Source organism: Vulpes vulpes, chromosome 8 (genome assembly GCF_048418805.1).
Source record: "Vulpes vulpes isolate BD-2025 chromosome 8, VulVul3, whole genome shotgun sequence".
In the NCBI taxonomy this organism is placed as follows: Eukaryota; Metazoa; Chordata; class Mammalia; order Carnivora; family Canidae; genus Vulpes; species Vulpes vulpes.
In genome coordinates, this window is record NC_132787.1 from 91,272,303 (window position 1) to 91,292,676 (window position 20,374).

Consider the following 20,374-nt stretch of genomic DNA (forward strand, 5'->3'; position numbering starts at 1 on the left):
TTGAACCACATGACCAACAATTCCATCAATCATGTTTAGATCATGAAACCCCAAGAAAAACTCTTGACTGAGGCTCAGGTGAGCTCTCTCGCATTTGTGTGACAAGTTAATGGTCCAGGAAGGTGGTGAGTCCTAAGAACACAGATGCTTCACACGTGAGATTCTTTGAGACTCACACTAAGAGATGTCTCTTCATTTGGCTGGTCCTGATTTGTGACCACGGTTCATCAGTACAGTGCTTTCTTGAGTCCTATGAGTTGCTTTAGGGAATTATCAAATATGAGGGGATAGTGGCTCTTTAGTCAGACATACAGGAAGCTTGGGAACCCCAGAAGTGGTGGCTGGTGTCTGAAACAATGGGAGTCTTGTGGCTGGTGATGCCTTTAACCTGTGAAGTCTGAGCTAATTCCAGGATCAGACTTGTTTTGCTCTTCGTTATATCTACCTCCTTCCTACCACTGCCTGGGGATCCCTACTCATCTGTCAGGAGGCTCAGTCTCCTCCAAACATAGGCTCATTTCTACCTCCCCCTTGGAAGGCAGACACAGAGGCAGGAAAAGTGCCCTTGAGTTGGTCCTAGGTAGGACTGGTACCACAAAGGAAGGGGATGTGTGGTATAAGGAGCAGCCATCTCACTTGAAGGCAGTGGGTGTGTAAGGCAGGCCGGGATCCCTCTTCTTCCTCCCCCCTGCTGTCAGTGAGCAGACTCATGGGTGATAATCACTAGAGCCAGCTGGATCAGCCTTCCTTAGGTTAGAGCTTTCCATGGCTTCCCTGGTCCCTCCAGCTGCTCATACTTCAGCATTCTCCTCCTGGCCTGGCTGTGGAATCTTTTCTGAGTGTGTGCAAAGGGAAGAGAGTTTATTCTCTGGAACTGCTTGAATCCTCTCAAGCTTCCACCCCTGAACTTGCCATTAATAATATTTCAGTGTCTTCAAAGTTGAATGATTTATTTCCCATTGTAATCTTCCACCTACTCAAGATTCACTCTGTTTCTAGATCCATTACCCATCACAATCCTAGTCCTCCCAGGGCAATGTAAATAGAAAATGAAAGAACTGGTTTAAATAGTCTCTTTGGATGAGCTAGTCCCCTCTATGCCACTATACAGAATTTCAGGTGTACCCACTTCTCTACCCCACGTCAGTATCTTGGGTGCATGAGGGGGCTCCCCTGGACATGTGGAGATGTCCTTGGATCCATGCTTGCTCTATGGATTTCTGCTGGAGTTCCACAAGGCACGACCTGGCCTTCTGGGAAATGTGTTGACATGTACTATGAGAGTTGTGGTGTCCCATTTGTCCCTGGAAATGTGCCTTAGTGGGCTCTTCATCCTGGCTAGGCCTTTGCTGGATCTTTCTCCATCTCTTCAATCCTCTCCCTGGGACACATGAGAACTTCTGCATGGCCAGGGAGGCCAGGAGTCCTGCGTTGGTCATGCCTCCCCAGCCAACTTTGTTCTGCACTATAGTGGAAATGGGCTGAACATCAGACAGACTTCTAGAGGTGTCAGATTCCCTCCCCCACCCCACTCCATGATCAATGAGCTCAGGGAAGCATGACTCAAGCTCCCAGGACTCTCCTGTCCCAGGGACATTTCTAAACACCCCTGCACCTTCATCCTGAAGTAGTGAGCTCATGACGGTCTGACTTCCTCGTTATCTTCTCCATTCTCTTTGTCCTCAAGACCAGGAGGGTAAACCTTTCTTCTTTTTCCTCTCTTCCTGCTTGAGGATGCCTCTACAGAGTCCAGGATCTAAATCCCTAGGCCTGCCTCTTGCCACAACAAAGGAATTTAGAAAATCCTTTCTCCAGACAAAGGGTCGCTTTCCAGTCTGCTTGGTTGCTGGGAACTCAAACAAAAATCTAGTTGGAGATGCCTGGGTGGCTCAGCACCCAGGGGTGGCTCAACTCCTGGTTCAGCATCTGCCTTTGGCTCAGGGCATGATCCCAAGGTCCCGGGATCGAGTCCTACATCAGGCTCAAAGCAGGGAGCCTGCTTCTCCCTCTGCCCATGTCTCTGCCAATCTCTCTGACTCTCATGAATAAATAAATAAATCTTTTAAAAAAATCTAGTTGATGTTCAAAACTGGACAATGACCTGCTCCAGCAAGATCTACCCTTGCCCTACCACTGAGTAACCACAGTGAGTGGGACCCTCTGGGCTAAAAGACTCACAGGCTGAGGAAACAGATCTGAAACTATTTAAAAATATAATCTCATTTATGTGCTCCTCACACAATATATATGGTGGGCCTGCTATGTGCCAGTCACTAGGTTGGGGCATCAACACTCCTTGAAATTGTTTTTAATAACTGCTTTATTAAGATACAATTGACATATTCCACAGTTCAATCTTAAAGTGAACCACTTGATATTTCTTACTATATTCAGAGTTGTACAAACATCACCACTATCCAACTTTAGAATATTTTCACCAACCCAAAAAGAAACCCCTTACTCATTAGCAATAAACTGCCCCCACCCCATTTCCCCTCCCCCTGGCTCCTGGAAATCACTAATCTACTTTTTGCATCTATGGATCTGTCTATTCTGGACATTTCATGTAAATGGAATCATATAATATGTGCCTCTGATGACTAGCTCCCCTCATTTAGTAGAATGTTGTTAAGCTTCATCCATGTTGTACTATCAATACTTCATTTATTTTTATTGCCAGTTAATGCTCCATTGTACGGATATACCACGTTTTATCTACACATTTGTCAGTTGATGAACATTTGGGCTGTCTCCAGTTTTTGGCTATTATGAAGACAGCTGCTACGAACGTTCATGTACACGTTTTCATGTGGACAAGTGTTTTGATTTCTCTTAGGCACATAGCCTGGAGTGGAATCGCTGTGTCACATGGTAACTCTGCTTAACAGTTTGAGGACGTGTCAAACTCTTTCTCACAGTGGCTGTACCATTTAACATTACCACCAGCAGCATATGAGGATTCCAGTTTCTCTACAGCCTCCCTGACACCTAATATCTTTTGGTTTTGGCCATCCTAGTGGACAGGTAGTGATATCTCATGGTGGTTTTGACTTGCACCTCCCTGATGGCTAATGACACTGAGCTTCTTTTCATATAGTCATTGGCCATTTGTGTGTCTTTTTTGGAGAAATATCTATTCAGATCCTTCGTCCATTTGTTAGTTGGTTATGTGTCTTTTTGTTGTTGAGTTGTAAGAGTTCTTTATATATTCTGGATACCGTTTCCTTTTCAGCCCCCTTTGGATTTTAAGAAATATCTAAATCAAGGTTAGACCAGGGGTTGCCGTTTTAAAATCTGCAGAGTTCACGTCAAGGTGACAGAAACTTTGCAAAGAACACGTTCCATCCCCTGAGGACAGTTTGGAGGGTTTGTGCAGTGGCAAACCTTGGAAATGAAGGACAGAGAACAGCCTGGGCAGGCCTGGGCCTGCTCTCTAGTTCAATCACACCCCTTTCAAAACCCCAGCTGGAGAGGAGTCTGAATTTCAACAGGCTGGAGGCAGGTGGGGATGCTGATTGGTTAGTGTACTGAAGGTGGGATGAGCTTGGGGGAATTCTCTTCTCCCCCCTTTTTTTAAAGGAACATAGGCTTCTATTTCTTGGGCAAATGAGGTGGTACACAGAAAAGTATTTTGGAATTACAGAGGGATATGCAAATGTAAGGTGACATTGTTTCTATTGTTATTTGTAGGAACCAGTGAAAATCCTCTCCAGGAAGAAATGGCAGAGTCTGCGTAGGGGGTGAGGGTGTGCAGCATTTTAGGGACGACTTAAGGGATGAAAAGTAAAGGAGAGAGGAGGGTAGAGTTTGCAAATGTTTGTTTGTGTGTGTGTGTGTGTGTGTGTGTGAGAGAGAGAGAGAGAGAGACAGTCAGGGACACAGAGACACAGAAAGACCTTTGTGATTTCTGGCATGTTCCTTTACCACCTGTATGATTATTTATTTAATACTTTTCTTTAAATGGGCTCCTATTTCTTTTAATTAAATATATTTATAAAGGAAGCTTTATATCACAGTTATAAATGGCAAACCTGCAACATTTTCAAACAGGAATGTACCATGTAAACAAATAGAACAAAAACCAATGTGCTATTTAAGTGTAGCTGGAGGCTGTTGTCTCCCAGGCTCAGCAAACTGCTCTGGACTGGCTCACCTCTCCCTGGCACTCAGGCCTCTGCTCAAAGGGTGCCTCCCCGGGGGGCCTCTCCAACACACCCCCTGTCCTTGCTCTATGTCTTCACAGTGCTCATCACTATCTAGGGGATGGTGTTTTTCCTACGCGTGCCTGGCTCCACGCAGGCAGGGCCTGTCTTCTTCACGATCTCCACAGCCGAGCTCGATAAACAGTGGTTGAGTACATAGCTAAAAGCTCTGAGTAGCAGGGCTGTTTTCTAGTTTGTTTTTCTCCATTTAGCAAGTGTCAACCAGGTGTTAAAGGGCACACCAGCCGGTGCCATGCTGCCACTTGCACCTTGCTGTCACGGGGCGGGGTGGGGGGTGGTACTGAGCCAGGCTTGAGAAGGAAGCAGCCTTTCAGGGTGTGATTCTGTGGCTCACTAGCCTCCTGCCCTGCGAGATGGGAATCCCTAGGCCGCCAACTGCCACGCTGCAGATCCCCACTTGCCTGCTGGCTGGCTGAGTGACCCCTCAGCATCGCTGGGCCGCACCCACATATGCCTTCCCCAGAACGGCGGAGCCACCCCTTGCCCACTTCACACACACTCTTGGCAGAGAGAAGCTGCTCAATTAAATGAGAGTAGGAGCACAGAGGGCTTACCAGAAGATGGGATTTAATGACTGACATCGCCTGCTAAAAAATCCTACCCTTTTTCCAGGTCCAACTTTTAAAAGTAATAATATTATTTACCCTTTACTGAGCACTCGTTATGCACCAGGTGCCTTGCTAAGTAAAAGTTTTATAGACCTATCATTTAATTGTATCCTTGCAATCCTCCTATAAAGTAGGGATTTATTGTTCCCATTTTACAGATGAGGGACCTGAAGCTTAGAAGAGTTTCATGGCCCGCCTAAGGCGATGCAGACTGCTTATGTTCTTAACCATGACATAGTAACAACCACGTAACTGCTGCTGCCTAGACGGCCTGCCCAGCAATGTTTCCACTCCTGAATCCCCATAATTCTGTACTGTTAACCCTCTGGTCATATCTGCTCAATCTCCCTTGGTGTGTGTGTGTGTGTGTGTGTGTGTGTGTGTGTAGCGAGTATTTGTTTCTTGCGGGCTGAAACCACTCACTCATCTCTCCCAGGGTCAAGGCAAGTACATGGCACACTGTGGCCACCCTATCTGTGTCCCCAAGTAAATCCTGGATTTCTTCCATCAGGCTCTGTCTCTGTGGTTGATCAATGAGGAAAAATGAGCAGTCGCATTTCTGGAGATATAAATTAACTCTATCAGAAAGTCCCTGGGATATTTACCTAGGAGAGTGTATGGAAAGACATGGGCTTCAACCAGGAGACTGAGGGTGGCAGGGAGGGTGGGCATACAGACACAGGGGCAGGGCACATGGTTAGGGGAGGACCCTCCTGGTCTGTAGCATTGATGGCTCGTGCTGGGCTTCTCTGTCTTTGCGGATTCACTCTTTACCCTGCTCCTTGTCCTCACAGGAGAGCAGAGGAAGAAGAGAGAGTTATGCTGGGGTATTTATTCTATGTGTGTTGGGCCAGGACTGGTCACAACTCTGCAGTTACACCTGGATTCTGCGGTCTCCTGGGGTGGTCTCCCCACACCTTGACCTTGCCATTGTGGGCTACTAGGACTTCTTCAAGTTATCCTGATCTGAATGTGCCCTCTGTTCCTGCGGGGACCCTGGCTGATGGGGCGAATGCCTTTTTCTGCACCCTTTGGGTCACTTCTTGAGGTCAGAGTCTCTGCTTACTCGTCACTGCGTCCCCAAACCTGGCACAGTGTTTGGGATAGGGTTCTAATAGCCAACTCACCTTATTGAGCACCTATAATAGGCCAGCACTGTTACCTGTATTACTCAGATAATCCTCACAACAATCCCACACCCTCATTTTACAGATGAGGAAATTAAGATCCAGAGAGGTTGAGTAACTTGTCCAAGATTATGTGTCTTTTCAGAATGTGACAGAGCTGGGATTTGAACCCCACCAGAGTGACTCTTGAGCCAATAGGATGATCCTTAACCCTGCTATTGGGTTGCCTTTCTGATTGCTGCTTGTGTATTGGGGCACAATAGGTTCCCAATTAGCGTTGGGAGCCAAAAGAATCTGCTTCTTTGCCCACTCAGAGGCTCAAGTAGAATGGGCAGAAGGTGGAATGTAGGCTACCATGGCAACTGGATCACCAGGTCACCTCACGTACTCAGCCCTTGGGGCTGAGGTTCTCCTGCAGGCAGAGAGCAGGGTGGGGTCAGCATGGGGCAATGTTTGAGGCACCAGATGCATTGTGAGGACCTTGAAGAATACCAGGTGGGTGGATGAGGCAGGATGTTCTGGGCAAAACTGGGGGGAGCTTCCTGAGGCAGGTGGGATGAGTGGAAGGGTCGTGGAAGCTGTTGCCTTTGCTAAACCTGCATCCGCAAGAGGCAGACCAGTCCTCTGAGGCCTCCTCCCCCATCTGTCTCTGGCTCCAAAGCCCAGGGCCTGAGGCTTGATTTCAATCCTCTCTCCCAGTCTGTGACAACATGCTCCTTCCTAAAGCTGTCAAAGCCTGGGGAGGGAGGGAGGAAGGGCACCCTCTGCTCCTCTTCCAATCGCTGGGGGGATCCACGGCAGAGTACTGGGGTGCCTGCATTGTGCAAGCTGCGGGATAAGAGAATGGCCATCTCCTCCCCAGTCCCTCAAACTCCCCACTCCCCAGGGGAGCCAAAGCAGGGCTGTTCGCAGTGGGCAGGTCACCTCTCTGTGCTTTTTTGTAGGCTCTGACCTTCCTGACCAGAAATGAAATCCTGTGGTGAGTAGAGGGGCCCCTTTCCCTGCCCTTGAGCTGAGCTCTCGTCCTGGTACATCTCATTCTGGTTCCTGAGTGTGGTCCTCACTCAGCACTGTAAAGTCCTGGAAATGAGACTGGCACAGGGCAGGCAGAGCCCCTGGAAATGAGACTGGCACAGACCCCAGCTGGGAGAGCCCAAAAGCCAAGTTGAGCAAAACCTCAGGCATTAAGCCACTAGGGGATCCAAGGCAGGATTTCTTCACAGAATCACAGAAGTGGATGAGGCTTCTTGGGGGGATGGGGGAATGATGGAAGGACTTAGGAAACAGGTTTGAAGCTGGCTGGGTAAACCTGGATGTGCTCTAAGACCTAGCTCCCTCTCCAAGCCTCTTTTCTGGGCCTGCTATGTGTCAGACATTGCAAGGGCCCTGGGAACATATCGGGGAAGAGTCCACAGTGCCTGTTGTCATGTAGGTTATTGTCCAGCAGGGAAGGCTCTGGGCCAAAGACAAGTGGTGTCATGCAGTGTGAGAGGCCACAGATGCCCTCTTCATGGGATTGCAGAGGGAATGAACGGCATGGTGTGTCCAGGTCCAGAAAGGGAGACTCAAAGTCTTCTATGATTCCTTCTCTTGCCCTGCCATCTGCTCGGAACCCCTTTCCAGGCCCATCAGAAGACAGGAGCCCAAATGGACAGAGTCGAGCAGACAGGCTCTTGCCTCAGGGCCACCAGGCCCCATGATAAGCTGGGATGAGCCCCTGGTTGGCTTTTGCCAGCCTCACTTGTTAGGTATGAATTGGAAGCTGAGAGACACTAGATATTTGAAGAGAAAACTGAAAAACCTGTGCTAAACCATGCCATCATAACATTTCAGAACACCAGAGATAATGAGAAGATGCTAAATGCTTCCAAAGAGAAAACAAAAACTAAAACAAAATATATACAGAGCTCTGGGAATCAGAATGGTTTGGGACTTGGAAGACAGGGGCTAAAGACCTCCAAAACCATAAGGAAAAAAAAATCCCAATCTAGAATTAGGTCATAGCTAAACTATTAATCAAGAGTGAAAGTGAAGTAACTTTTTTGACTTGCAAATTATTTTTTATTTTTTTCATTTATTTTTTTGGCAAATTATTTTTTTAAAATGACCTCTTTTGCATCTTGTCTGAGGAAGCTTTTGGAGGATGTGCTCCATTATAACAAATTAATAAACTGTGTTATTTTGGTAAACTAGACTGGTATATACAGGATACTTCCTTTTTTGTAAAATAAAAGTTTCTATGTGCATACACATACACACGCAAAGAGAACATGTCTGGAAGGACACACACATGCACGCTGGTCATAGGTTAGCTTCTTTTTAAAAAAGATTTTTTATTTATTCATTTGAAACAGACGGATACAGGGGTGAGGGTGCAGATGAGCAGAATAGAGGAAGAGGGAGGAGAAGCAGACTCCCCACTGAGCTGGGAGCCTGACGTGGGGCTTAATCCCAGGACCTAGAGATCACAACCTGAGCCAAAGGCAGATACTTAACCAGCTGAGCCACCCAGGCGCTCCATAGGTTAGCTTCTTGGAGGAGACCTGGGCCACTGACAACATCGGTGCTAGCATGGCCTTGTTGTCGGCAAAGTAAAGGGGCAGCTTTGAAATGGACACCCAGTGGCACTTGCAGTGGTTTAGGGAGCTGATGGCACGTAGTGCTTATGGGAGAGAGTGGCCAATTTGGGCTAGACTAAACCCCAGTCACTTTTGGACAATTGTCCTATGTGGCCTCTGAAGACGTGCTGTGATTTTCCTATTAATGTGACAAAGAAATACAGCCTGGATGACGGTGCAGTTGGAGAGATCAGTCCAGTTGGAAAAAGTATCCAAGAGACTAATAGACACAAGTAACCTCTGGATGAGGGTGGCTCTGCCCTCATCTAATACTTTCCCATCTTTTGTTTTTTTTTTTTACTTTCCCACCTTCTTATCTGTGACCTGCATAAAACACAAGGGCTTGGTCACTAGATCTGCAGATGACGCACCCCTGCTAAAGACCCTTTGGAGGTCTTTAGCAGACCACATGTGACAGACTGGTTTTAGAGCCAGCCCCTTCCCAATCCCAGGCTGCCTTGGCTGGGCTCTCCAAGAAGGGGTCTGTCCACCCTAAATTTCTTGCCTGTGGGGATTTTCTTTCATGGCTTGTTGGTCTTTTAAAGAGCAAAGTCCCTTTCGGCCTCAGCTCCAAGTCAATCCTCCCTGACTTCTGATCAAATTGCTCCACGAGAAGCCCTTGACTTCCAGATGTCTCTTGGGCTCAGTGCAAAGGCCCTTCCAGGTCCTCATCTGCAGCCACAGCTGCAGACTCCGTGTCTGGGGCCTGACCCAGAGAGGGCACATGTGGTTTCCTTTAGACCTCCATGGTTGGAGCCCAGGTAGGCCTGACTCAGTCTGAGCTGACTGCTCTGTATTGCTCAGGGACTACTCTGGTCACCATCTCGGCCTGTAGGTAGGTCTGTCTGCGTGGGGAGCCTGGACCTTTGCCCCTAGCCCCTGCACAGGCTGACCCAGCCATGAGGGCCACTCTTTCCTCTCAGCACCCCTGAGGTCCCAGCCCTTTCCAGCCTCCAGGCCTCATCCTGGCCATTAGCACCTGGTCCTCCTGGAGCACCAGCAGGTCAGCAGGCACAGTGGTTACAAGCTTGCTCCCTTCAAGCCAAAGGCCTGGGTTTGAGGCTGGGCTCTGCTACTTCTCGCTGCGTGACCGTGGGTGAATTTCTTTGCTGAGCCTGTTCCCACACTTATAAAAAGCCTGAGATAAAAGTACTGGAACCTAACCTCACATGGTTGTTATTAGGACGATTAAATGATCAAATGCATGTCAGAGGTCAGAGCATCAGTGGGTGTGTGGATCAGTGCTGACTGTGGGCTAGCTATTATTTTTATGCTTTTATTATCCGCCTCCCCCCCTCCTTTTTTTTTTTTTTTTTTTTTGCAAATGAGGAGACTGGCTCAGGGAAATGAAGCGGTTTGCCCAAGCCACACAGCTTGAAAGGAGCAGATCATAAAAGCTACCTTTTCAGGCTAGAGATAGGGCTATTTATAAAATACCTGCAGGCTGTACTGTAGGGCAAAGGACTATTGACCCCAGGGCCCAGGGACCTGAGCCCGGAAGAAAGGAGTAGAAATGGAAGCTGGCACTGGAGCTGTGTTGTCCATCCTGCCAGGAACACAGGAACCTGGAAGCTCATAGAACATAGAGGTCCTGCCGCCACCCTGGCCTTGAATGAGAGTCTCTAGGGGTGGGTACAGGGTACTTTCACAGGCTCCCGGATGTGGGACCCAGTTGACCATCACTAAATAGGGCTTCAGAGGCAAGGGTGCAGAGAAGGGTACAGAAATAGTCATAGGATGCCTGAACCAGAGGGGGCAGTGGGGGTCACCAAGTCTCTCATTTTACAGAGAGGAAACTGAGGCACAAGAGGGGATATGGCAGGTCCAAGGTCCCCCAGAGCATGAGCTGCAGGGCCGGCCTCCCTGTCTCCAGGCCTCAGCCGGCAGACAGTCCCTCCCCTTGTCTGGGGTGAGGGTGGGGGGGAGCCACAGCACAGGCTCCTTGATTTCTGGCAGGCTGAATGTGTGAGTTTTTCAAATGGCTTTGACTCTTGAGTCCATTAGTGATTAATTCAGAGTTCCATTTAGAGCCGGCTGATCCATATTTGGAGGAGGAGAACATTTTGTGGCAGCAGAGATGCAGCCACGATTCATCTGCGGGCAGCCCACCCACTCGGTGGCCTGGGAAGGCATGAAGTCCCGGCAAGGCCCTCCCCACCACACCCCTCCCCAGAAAGCTCTCCAAGGGGGCGGGGCTGACAGGCTCACACCTGGGTGGGGGAGGATCCTTTAAGGGTGCGCAGCACAGCCTGCAGAACCTGGTGTGGGGTTCGGCCCCCACTCTCTCTCAACCTCTAAGACCTTGGGCACACCCTTTAAGCTCCTTGAGCCTCAGTTTACCCTTCTTTAGAAATTACCACTCCTACACCTGTCCCACAGGAATGTTGGAAAAATCAAGGAGAAAACGTGCTTGAGCGCATCCAGCGCGTAGTCTTGGTAAATAAGAGAGGAAGGCAGTGGCAGTTACCTGGTCCCCCCAGGGGTGCTCCTGACACCTTCCTTCTCTGGGCTCCCGGGGGCTGAAGGGGGGTGTAGAGCTTCAGGGTCTGCAGCTCTGGATTTAACCGGTACCACCATGGGACCTGAAGCAAGTTATTTTACCTCCTTGAGCCTCGGTTTCATGTGTAAAGGAGAGATGATGGCTCCTTCCTTGCAAGTCTGTCATGCAGGTTAGGTGAAAAATATCTGTGAGAGTTGACAGCTGGCCGCAGGCCACTCCCACTGGGGAAGGGGGGGGGGGGGGCAGGGGAGCAGGAGGCTCTGCTCTGGGTGGCTGCAGGGTGCAGGGCCTCAGGGATTTCCTTTTTGGTTGTTTTTTTTTTTTTTTTAAGATTTTATTTATTTATTCATGAGAGACTCACAGAGAGAGAGAGGCAGAGACTTAGGCAGTGGGAGAAGCAGGCTTCCTGTGGGGACCCTGATGAGGGACTTGATCCTGGACCCCGGATCATGTCCTGAACCAAAGGGAGCCGTTCACCTAATGAGCCACCAGGGTGCCCAGGCCTCAGAGAAGAACTCAGCGCACCTTACTGAAAGTCAGTCTGCTCTTTCTCACCTCAGGCCAGCAATTCTAAGGACCACAATGATCAAATCTCCTTTTGACTGGGGCCGCACCCCTCCCTGCACTCCAGGGCCGATGGCCTGCCTTTCCCCCTCTGTGCTCTTCAGTGCCCTCCATACTTTCCTGGGGAATGTTTCCCCTCACCCACTCCATGACCTGCTTCTCAGCTCTCTCCCCAACTTGTCAGAGCAGTCTCTGGTGACAGTCCAGGGCCCCTTACGAGGCTGATGGAGCCTGTCCTTCCCCACTAGCCATGCGCCACTCTGGCTCCTGTTTCCAGGCCCCTCTCATGCGTCAGCATAGAGTCAGGGATGGAGATTTTATCTCCCCGTTGGGCAGAGTCAGGATTGGAGCCCAGGTGTCTGCTCAGAGAGGTCAAGCAGCTTGCCTGGGTCACACAGCTAGAGGGTCCACATGGGTCCCCCTGACGGTTCTGGCAGCATTCCAGCAGGAAGGGGGTGACAGGCAGGACACTCAGCGGGGGCCTTTGAAGGGCCTTTATAGCAAAGGGAGTGTGCTCAGAGGCTGAGGGACTGCCCCGCAGGCCTGAGGTGCCCAGTAGAGAGCAGGAGCTGTGGAAGCCAGGGCTCAGACAGACATGGCCCTGAGTACCTAGGCTGGAAGGGGGGAGGGAGGGACAGGTCCCCACCCGGCTCTCTCACCACCTCCAGTCTCCAGCGGGTGCCTCCTTTGGGCCAAGGGCATCTGGAGGCATCAGGAAGCCAGAGGGCAAGAGGGTGGTGGCACCAGACAGAGCAGAGGAGGGCCTGGGCAGGAGGCAGAAAGACAGAATAGGAACTCGGACACAGCTGATATCCTCGTTGCTCTCCCACAGCCGGGATCCAGGGGACATTTTCTCAGTCTCTGAGCTGTGAAAACATGAGGGGCTAGATGGGGAGCCGTTCATGGCTCTGAATTCTCCTGGTACTGGATCTCCATTCACCATGGCCAGAGAAACTGAGGCACAAGGTCCTGGGAGGGGGCCTGGGAGGGGGAGCCCCTCCCTCTCTACCTCCAAATATCCACTTATAAAATCACCCTCTGAATTCTTCACTGAGTCACCTGTCCCCAACTCCCACCAATCAGAGATTCATTTGGGTTAAAAGACCACACACCCTGCAAACGACAGTGAGGGGCTGTTAGTCACTCACTCCTGAGTGTGAATTAGCTTGGCCAGATGTGCACCTCCTAGCGCTGAGCTGAGCTGAGAGGTTGGACGGTGGGGAGAAGCACAGTGCTGAAGTTTATAGGCTTCCCCTCGTTTAATCCTCATGTATTTGTGAGGGGAGCCTAGGGCTCCTGCCCTCTCCCCCTACACGATCACACAGCCACTTCACACTCCGTCTCTCCCTCACAAGCAAAGCCTCCATGACTATGTGGGCCTACAACGTGAACACTGATGAAGGGGGGATAGGCGGGTTGCTTAGTCCTGCGGTCTGTGGGGCTGGGCTGTGGGTGAGAGGGGCCTGTAGTCTGCTGGCTGCTGGCAGCCGGGCTCTAATCCTGGCTCAGCCACACCCAGCGTGTGACCTCCTTTCTCAGGGCCAAGGGCAGGGCTGGGCAGATGGCCTGGGGTGACACTCTGGCTTCCCCAGGGCCACGTTGGCTTCTCTATCTGCAAGTGAGGGGCTGGACTGAGGGACCACAGATGTCCCTTGCAGCTCTGACATTCTATAACACTTCTGGAGTGTATTCCGTGCCATAGAGCACACTCACATCCCTTTCTTCACACCAGGCTCATCTTTGCACCCCCCCCCCCCCCCCACTGTGTGCTGGGCACACTGGAGTCCTCAAGGATGTTTCTAGAAGGGTGGGAAGATGTCTAACTGCCTTTACTCTGACACTCAGTCCTAAGTCCCCTTCCTCTGGAGAGGCTGGCAGGAGAGGGGCGCGTGGTCTGCTGTCCCCAGCTCATTATGCTTCTCTCCTTAGCATCCACGACACCTTCCTGAAGCTCTGTCCCCCTGGGAAGTACTACAAGGAGGCAACACTGACCACAGACCAGGTCAGCTCCCTGCCAGCCCTGAGGGTGAGTGCAGCATGGGGGCGGGGTGGGGTGTGCCACTAGGGTCGGTGAAGGGGCTGAGGACACTGGGGGAGGGGCAGCCCCTCTGGCCGTGGGGCGGTCTGGTGGCAGCCTTTCCAGAGGGGCTTGTGGACCACCAGGCATGGGGCCCAGCAAGGCATGGCTTCTCAGCACTTCTCACACACATGTCTGGCCCCACTCCATCCTTGCATCAGTCCTGGACAGGCTGTGAGGACTGTCACCATTTCGTAGGACAGAGGCCAAAGTGTCCCGAGGCAATGTGTCTTGCTCCAGGTCTCACCATCCGTGAAGGTGGCAGGCTTCACTAAGGCTCCCACTGGCTCTGTTGGCTGAGTCTCCAGGGTCCTGCCTATGATTCCCTTTTGAGCTTCAGCTTATGGCCCAGCACCAGCTTCCTGGGACCATTTACCTGACCCCACACCCCCCACCCAGAGGACCCTGCACCAGCCAGCTCTCTGCTATGTTTTATGCCCCAAACCAGAGAAATGGGAAAGGTCAGGAGGCTCTGCACAACCCTTTGGGCCTTGGGGAAGCCAGGGTGCCTCTGCTGGCCGGCTGCCCAGCTCCCTCCTCAGCCCTTCTCTTCTGCTCAGGCTGCCTCAGTAGACTAGGGTTTTTCTAGAAGAACTAAGAACCTTCTCAGTTTCTTCTCTGAGAAGCCAGGAGCAGGACTCAGAGCCCAGGTACTATCATCTCAACCTGCCTTCTTCCATCTGTGAAATGGGCGGGGCACTGAGGGTGGCTGGGAGTTGTTTCCGTGTGCTCCCCAAGGCTTCCTGCACTCCACTGGCTGTGCTGACATGAGCTATCAGTGCCCCCCACTCCCAACCTTTTAAGGACCATCCTTGAGTTTTTTTGTTCCTGCTCTGAAAAGGCCCTGCCCTTTCTCCAAAGCACCAGGATGAATGCAGAGGTGTACCATAAAAGGGCTCCCCAATCAATTCTAAGATTTTTTACTAAAATGTGTGCAGTGCGTAGAGAGAGGCAATGTAGGTCAACAAATCGTGGTGGTGTCAGGCTTCCCGATGTTTCATTCTGATCTCAGCAGGATAAGGGTTTGAATTTGTCATTGTGCAATGAGAAGCCATCTTCTCTTCTGTCTGGAACAAGGTGGGCACCTCTTGGAAGAGGGCTAGGGACCTGCATGGAGCGGGTGGTGGGAAGGAGGTCATAAGGGAGAGACGCACAGGTGGAAGGCGCACACGTTCAACTAGGGCGATGCGGCCTCTCCAAAGTGACGGACCTTGTTTTGGGCAGAGACAGAGAAAGAGCACAGAGCCAGGGGCTTGCGATTGAGGCAGGGAAGATAAAGGAATAAGAAGGGGTGTGAAGGGGTGAGTAGGATGGGTAGCTGGGAGCTGGGGTCTTGGAGAAGAAATGACTGATATCTCAAAGGAGAAATAATTGGAGAATGTGCCTGTGCCAGACACAAAATGGGGAGCCTGTCCTTTGGTACCCCTGCTCACACATGCACTCCCCACCCCCACACAGGCACGCCTCCACATCCCACCCCCCCACCTACATACCCGTGCACACACCTACATGTGCTCAAACACACATACACGTGCCGGCTGGGGGGTCCTTCACACTGGTCCTTCACCCAGACTCTCCACTCAGGGACCAGGGCTGAGGGGCAGCCCAGATGGGAAGCTTCTGCCCTCCATTCCTCAGGTCAGGGACAGTGTCACTGGGCAGTCCCAAAATATTTGAATGTGAAACATGGGTATAAACTCAGGACCACCCAGTCTAATCATTGTCAAATACTTTCTGCCCTGGTTTTACCCATCAGAAAACGGAAGCCTGGAGCGGCTTGCTCAAGGCACCTGACCGTAGGTCACATGTTTGCAGAGCTTGGATTGCTCTGACCCTATCTCCTTTTTTTTTTTTTTTTTTTGCCCTGAGAAAAATGTTTTTTAAAAAAATCTTTTAAAAAATTATTTAAATTCAATTAAGTAATGTATTATTGGTTTCAGAGGTAAAGGTCAGGGATTCATCAGTCTTATATAACACCCAGTGCTCATTACATCACATGTCGTCCTTACCCATCACCCAATTACCCCGTCTCCCCACCCCCTCATCTCCAGCAACCCTCAGTTTGTTTCCTGTGATTAAGAGTCTCTTATGGTTTGTCTCCCTCTCTGATTCCACCTTGTTTTATTTTTTGCTCTCTTCCCTTGTGATCCCATTTTGTCTCTTAAATTCCACATGACTGAGATCACATGATAATTATCTTTCTCTGATTGACTTATTTCGCTTAGCATAGTATCGTTGTAAATGGCAAGATTTCATTTTTGATGGCTGAATAGTATTCCGTTGTATGTATGTACGACATCTTCTTTATCCATTCATCTGTTGATAGACATCTGAGCTATTGTGGACATTGCTGCTATAAACATTGGTCTGACCCCAGTTCTTTTTTTTTTTAATTTTTATTTATTTATGATAGTCACACACACACACACACAGAGAGAGAGAGAGAGAGAGAGAGGCAGAGACATAGGCAGAGGGAGAAGCAGGCTCCATGCACCGGGAGCCCGACGTGGGATTCGATCCCGGGTCTCCAGGATCGCGCCCTGGGCCAAAAGCAGGCGCCAAACCGCTGCGCCACCCAGGGATCCCTGACCCCAGTTCTAACCAGGGCCTCCACCTCTGATCAGGGCTTGGCTTGGTGCTGACTGTGTGCCTGGGTCTGCAAAGTGCCCTGGGGGCACAAGGGGAGAGCCTGACAAAGACTGACCCTGGATGGCTGGGATGGAATGTGCCAGGTGACCGGTGGGCCAGCACTCCCCATGGCTCCAGTATACTCCATTCAAGCCTGGCATCCCTGTCCTGAGCCCCAGAGGAGCAAGCACTGGACTAGCATCAGAGGGTTGGGTCGGGGCCCAGTTCCATCACTCTGCCTATAACATCTCCCTCTAAGCATGAATCCCTATCTGTAAAACAAGGGGCTCACGCTGGGCCCTGTAACAGCAAGTGCAAGGATGAGTCACAGTCCTCTGCACCAGCATGGTGGTAAGAGGCCTGTGGGACGGTGTGCAGGCAGCCCCTGCCCCCAGAGAGCACCAGCCCTGACCACTGCTGGAGCACCGGACCCCAAAGTGCTTCACTAGATGGTGGCTGGGCACTGAGACGGGGTCTTGGGACAAGCCTACTTGTAATTTTACTTATTTCATTCTTCTAAATGGTCGTTATTTCACTCTATTGTACACATAAAAACTGGATCATTGTAGGAAAACACAGAAAAGCAAAAATACAGTAAAAACTGTCAGGTTGCCCACCTCAAGGGATGATTGTAATGATCAATTTGCCTTATTTCCTTCTGTAATTTTTTCTAAGCAGATATATAAATGTTGGGATCACACTGACTTTTTTGTATGTTGCTTCCCCCCCCCCCCTTCCCATTTTGGTTTCTTTGTTCCTTTTCCAACTGGTTCTGAACAGCCAGAACCATCTCATGGATTTAGGACACTTAGCCACTGCCACATCTAGAGAATGAGGGGACAGGACACTGGGCCAGGAGCAGAAGAGCTGGGTTAGAACTCACTGGTTAAGGGAAACAAAATTATGAACTATTGGGACTTCATCAATATAAAAAGCTTCTGCACAGCAAAGGAAACAGTCAATAAAACTAAAAGGCACCCTACAGAATGGGAGAAGATATTTGCAAATGACATATCAGATAAAGGGCTAGTATCCAAGATCTATAAAGAAAGTATCAGGGGATCCCTGGGTGGCTCAGCGGTTTAGCGCCTGCCTTTGGCCCAGGGTGTGATCCTGGAGTCCCAGGATCGAGTCCCACGTCAGGCTTCCGGCATGGAGCCTGCTTCTCCCTCCTCCTGTGTCTCTGCCTCTCTCTCTCTCTCTCTGTCTATCATAAATAAATAAATAAATAAATCTTAAAAAAAAAAAAAAGAAAGTATCAAACTCAACACCCAAAAAACAAACAATCCAGTCAAGAAATGGGCAGGAGGCATGAACAGACATTTCTCCAAAGAAGACCTGCACATGGCCAGCAAGCACATGAAAAAATGCTTCACATCACTCGTTATCAGAGATATACAAATCAAAACCACAATGAGATACCACTTTACACTGGTGAGAATGGGCTAAAATTAGCAAGACAGGAAATAACAAATGTTGGTGAGGATGTGGAGAATAGGGAACCCTCTTACACTGTTCGTAAGAATGCAAGCTGGTGTAGCCACTCTGGAATACAGTATGGAGGTTCCTCAAGAAGTTTAGAATAGGGCTATCTTAGGACCTAGCAATTGCACTACTGGGGATTTACCCCAAAGATACAGATGTAGTGAAATGAAGGGGCACCTGCACCCCAGTGTTCATAGCAGTGATGTCCACAATAGCCAAACTGAGGAAGGAGCCACAATGTCCTTCGAAAGATGAATGGATAAAGAAGCTGTGGTCTATATATACACTGGAATATTACTCAGCCATCAGAAAGGATGAACCTACCATTTACATTGACGTGGATGGAACTGGAGGCTATTATGCTGAGTGAAACAAGTCAATCAGAGAAAGACAATTAGCATATGATTTCACTCATACATGGAATATAAGAAATAGTGAAAGAGACCATAAGGGAAGGGGGGAAAACTGAGTGGGGAAAATTAGAGAGGAAGACAAACCATGAGAGACTCCCGACTCTGGGAAACAAAGGGTTATGGAAGGGGAAGTGGGTGCGGGGATGGGGTGACTGGGTAATGGGCACTAAGGAGGGCACGTGATATGATGAGCATGGGGTGTTATGCTGTATGTTGGCAAATTGAATTTAAATTTAAAAAAAGAACTCACTTGCTAGCCATTCCTTCCTAGGAGGAATGATTTGGGCTGGGAGGAAGCAAATAGACCCCAAGCAAAGGAAACAGGGTGGAAGGGGTGCCGCATGGAGCCTGTTTTCTTGCAGGTGAGAGGTCTGGTTCTAGGTGCTCCCAGGTGTAGGTCTGGATCCAAGAACGTAGAGTTCTCAACAGTATGAGGAAGTACTTTCTAATCAGTAGAGCTATGTGCAGAGGGCTCGAGCTCCCTATCGCTGAGGGGCGTGAGGTGAGCCAGACAAGCATCTAGCTGGGATGTTCTGGTACACATTTAGACTTGTACCCCATGCTTGGTGCTCTCCTCAGCACCCGAGCCTGTGGTTCTGGCTCTGGGACTTGTTCTTACTCTCTTTGATATCGGTGACCAAGGTTTGTCCCAGACTTTGGACTTTCAGAGTCCAATAAAAGTCTCCCCAAATTGTTTTTTCTTTTTTTGAGGAAGAGGAGCTGGTGATGCCAACTTTCCAATTTTGCCAAGTAAGGACTTTAAAAGCTACGTGATCCACAACCACCATCATTTCATTTCTTAAAAATGTTCATTTTAGAGCAAAACTATAAAAAGGATCTAATCCCAGAAGCAAGAACAGTTCTCTCTATACACGTCTCTTTTTGTCTTTACTTTCCTGCTTTTGCTACCGGTCATTAAGCACTTTGTCACTGATCATCATCACTGATCATCACCGGGCCTCAGACTGGCTTTTGGGGACTGAGATCTAGGACTAAATTTCCTTCCATGTCTTTCCAATCTTGGTCAAAGGGGGAAGATGCTTCCCGAAATGAGCAAGGAGAGGTTGGCTGGGGGGTGGGGGCCCGAGTGTCCCTGTTGTGTCCTCTGTGGGCCCAGTGATGGGAGCTGCGTGACTCACACTGCCCAGAACACGTCTCTGGAAAAGGCTGTGAGAATTGGGCCCCAGGGAGCTCCGGGGATGGCTATAACTTGGCTCAGGGGTTTGAATGATCTGGGAAGAAAGTCTTATTTTCTTAACTTGGATTCACTGGTGGAAAAATGGATTGGTTAATATTGGGAAGGGTCTGCCCATCAGCAGAGAACAAGGCAAGAGAGTGGCCTGGGCGGCAGAGGGCAGTAGGAAAAGCCTGATGACAGGGATACAGTGGTCCTTTGGCACTCAGAAGTTTCTGTTTTCTCTTTGCGGCTTTCTTTGGTGTATTTAAAAGCGAATTAGCTCAGTGTTTTTGTTCTTGTAAATAGTGATCTTGCTTTCTGTAAACTTGGATGAGTAGTGGCACAGTGTGACCTGGGTTTCTGGTTTCCGGGGCCCTGGCCAGGGTAGTAGGACCTGGGGGAGATCTGAGGTCTTAGAGCCAGTAGGAAGGCTCCCACACTGGCCTCTCCCAGCCTCCCCCTCCAGGGTTCCTGAGGGCAGGTGGTGTGTGCAAAGCCTGGCCTCTTCTCATTGCCTCCCAGCATCAACTCTGTAAGCACAGAGGCCCTAGGACACCTGCCTGAGGCATCAGGAGGCTCTGTGGGTATGGCTCCTGAGCTTCTGGCTCCGTCTACCCGTCCCCAGTTTTTCTGAACCTTTCTGATGCCTGCTTATAGGCTGGGTCTATCTGCTTAGTATAGCTTGCAAAAAACCCACTCCCAAGGCTTTCAGCAAATCAAGAGTCCTCATGCTTATTCAGGCTTTGGAGAAATTACCAGAGTCACAGGGGCATGGATGAGAGTGTATTTTTTTTATTTAAGTGTTTTGGGTTTTTTTAGCTTTTAAATCAAAATTATTTATGCATGCCAAGAGTCAAGTTGCCCTCCAAGGGTCATCCTCATTTCCCTTCTCTGGAAAGAAACCATTTGCAGCTCTTAGCTGGTTCTTGGTTCTTATCTCTGTATCTTTGGAGA

The 20,374-nt window shown here is 49.7% G+C and overlaps 2 protein-coding genes across 3 annotated transcripts in view; both read left to right on the forward strand.

The window, feature by feature from the left end:
* The window catches only part of OTOF (otoferlin), a 215,659-nt gene that overhangs the window by 41,867 nt on the left and 153,418 nt on the right, over positions 1 to 20,374 (forward strand). The gene's annotated exons all lie outside the window — the stretch shown is intronic.
* CIB4 (calcium and integrin binding family member 4) overlaps positions 6,400 to 20,374 on the forward strand; it is a 50,883-nt gene continuing 36,908 nt past the window's right edge. The window contains exons 1-3 of the mRNA XM_025983956.2: positions 6,400 to 6,453; positions 6,903 to 6,937; positions 13,570 to 13,666. Of these exons, the coding sequence (XP_025839741.1) occupies positions 6,400 to 6,453; positions 6,903 to 6,937; positions 13,570 to 13,666 (186 nt within the window). The remainder of the gene's footprint in view (positions 6,454 to 6,902; positions 6,938 to 13,569; positions 13,667 to 20,374) is intronic.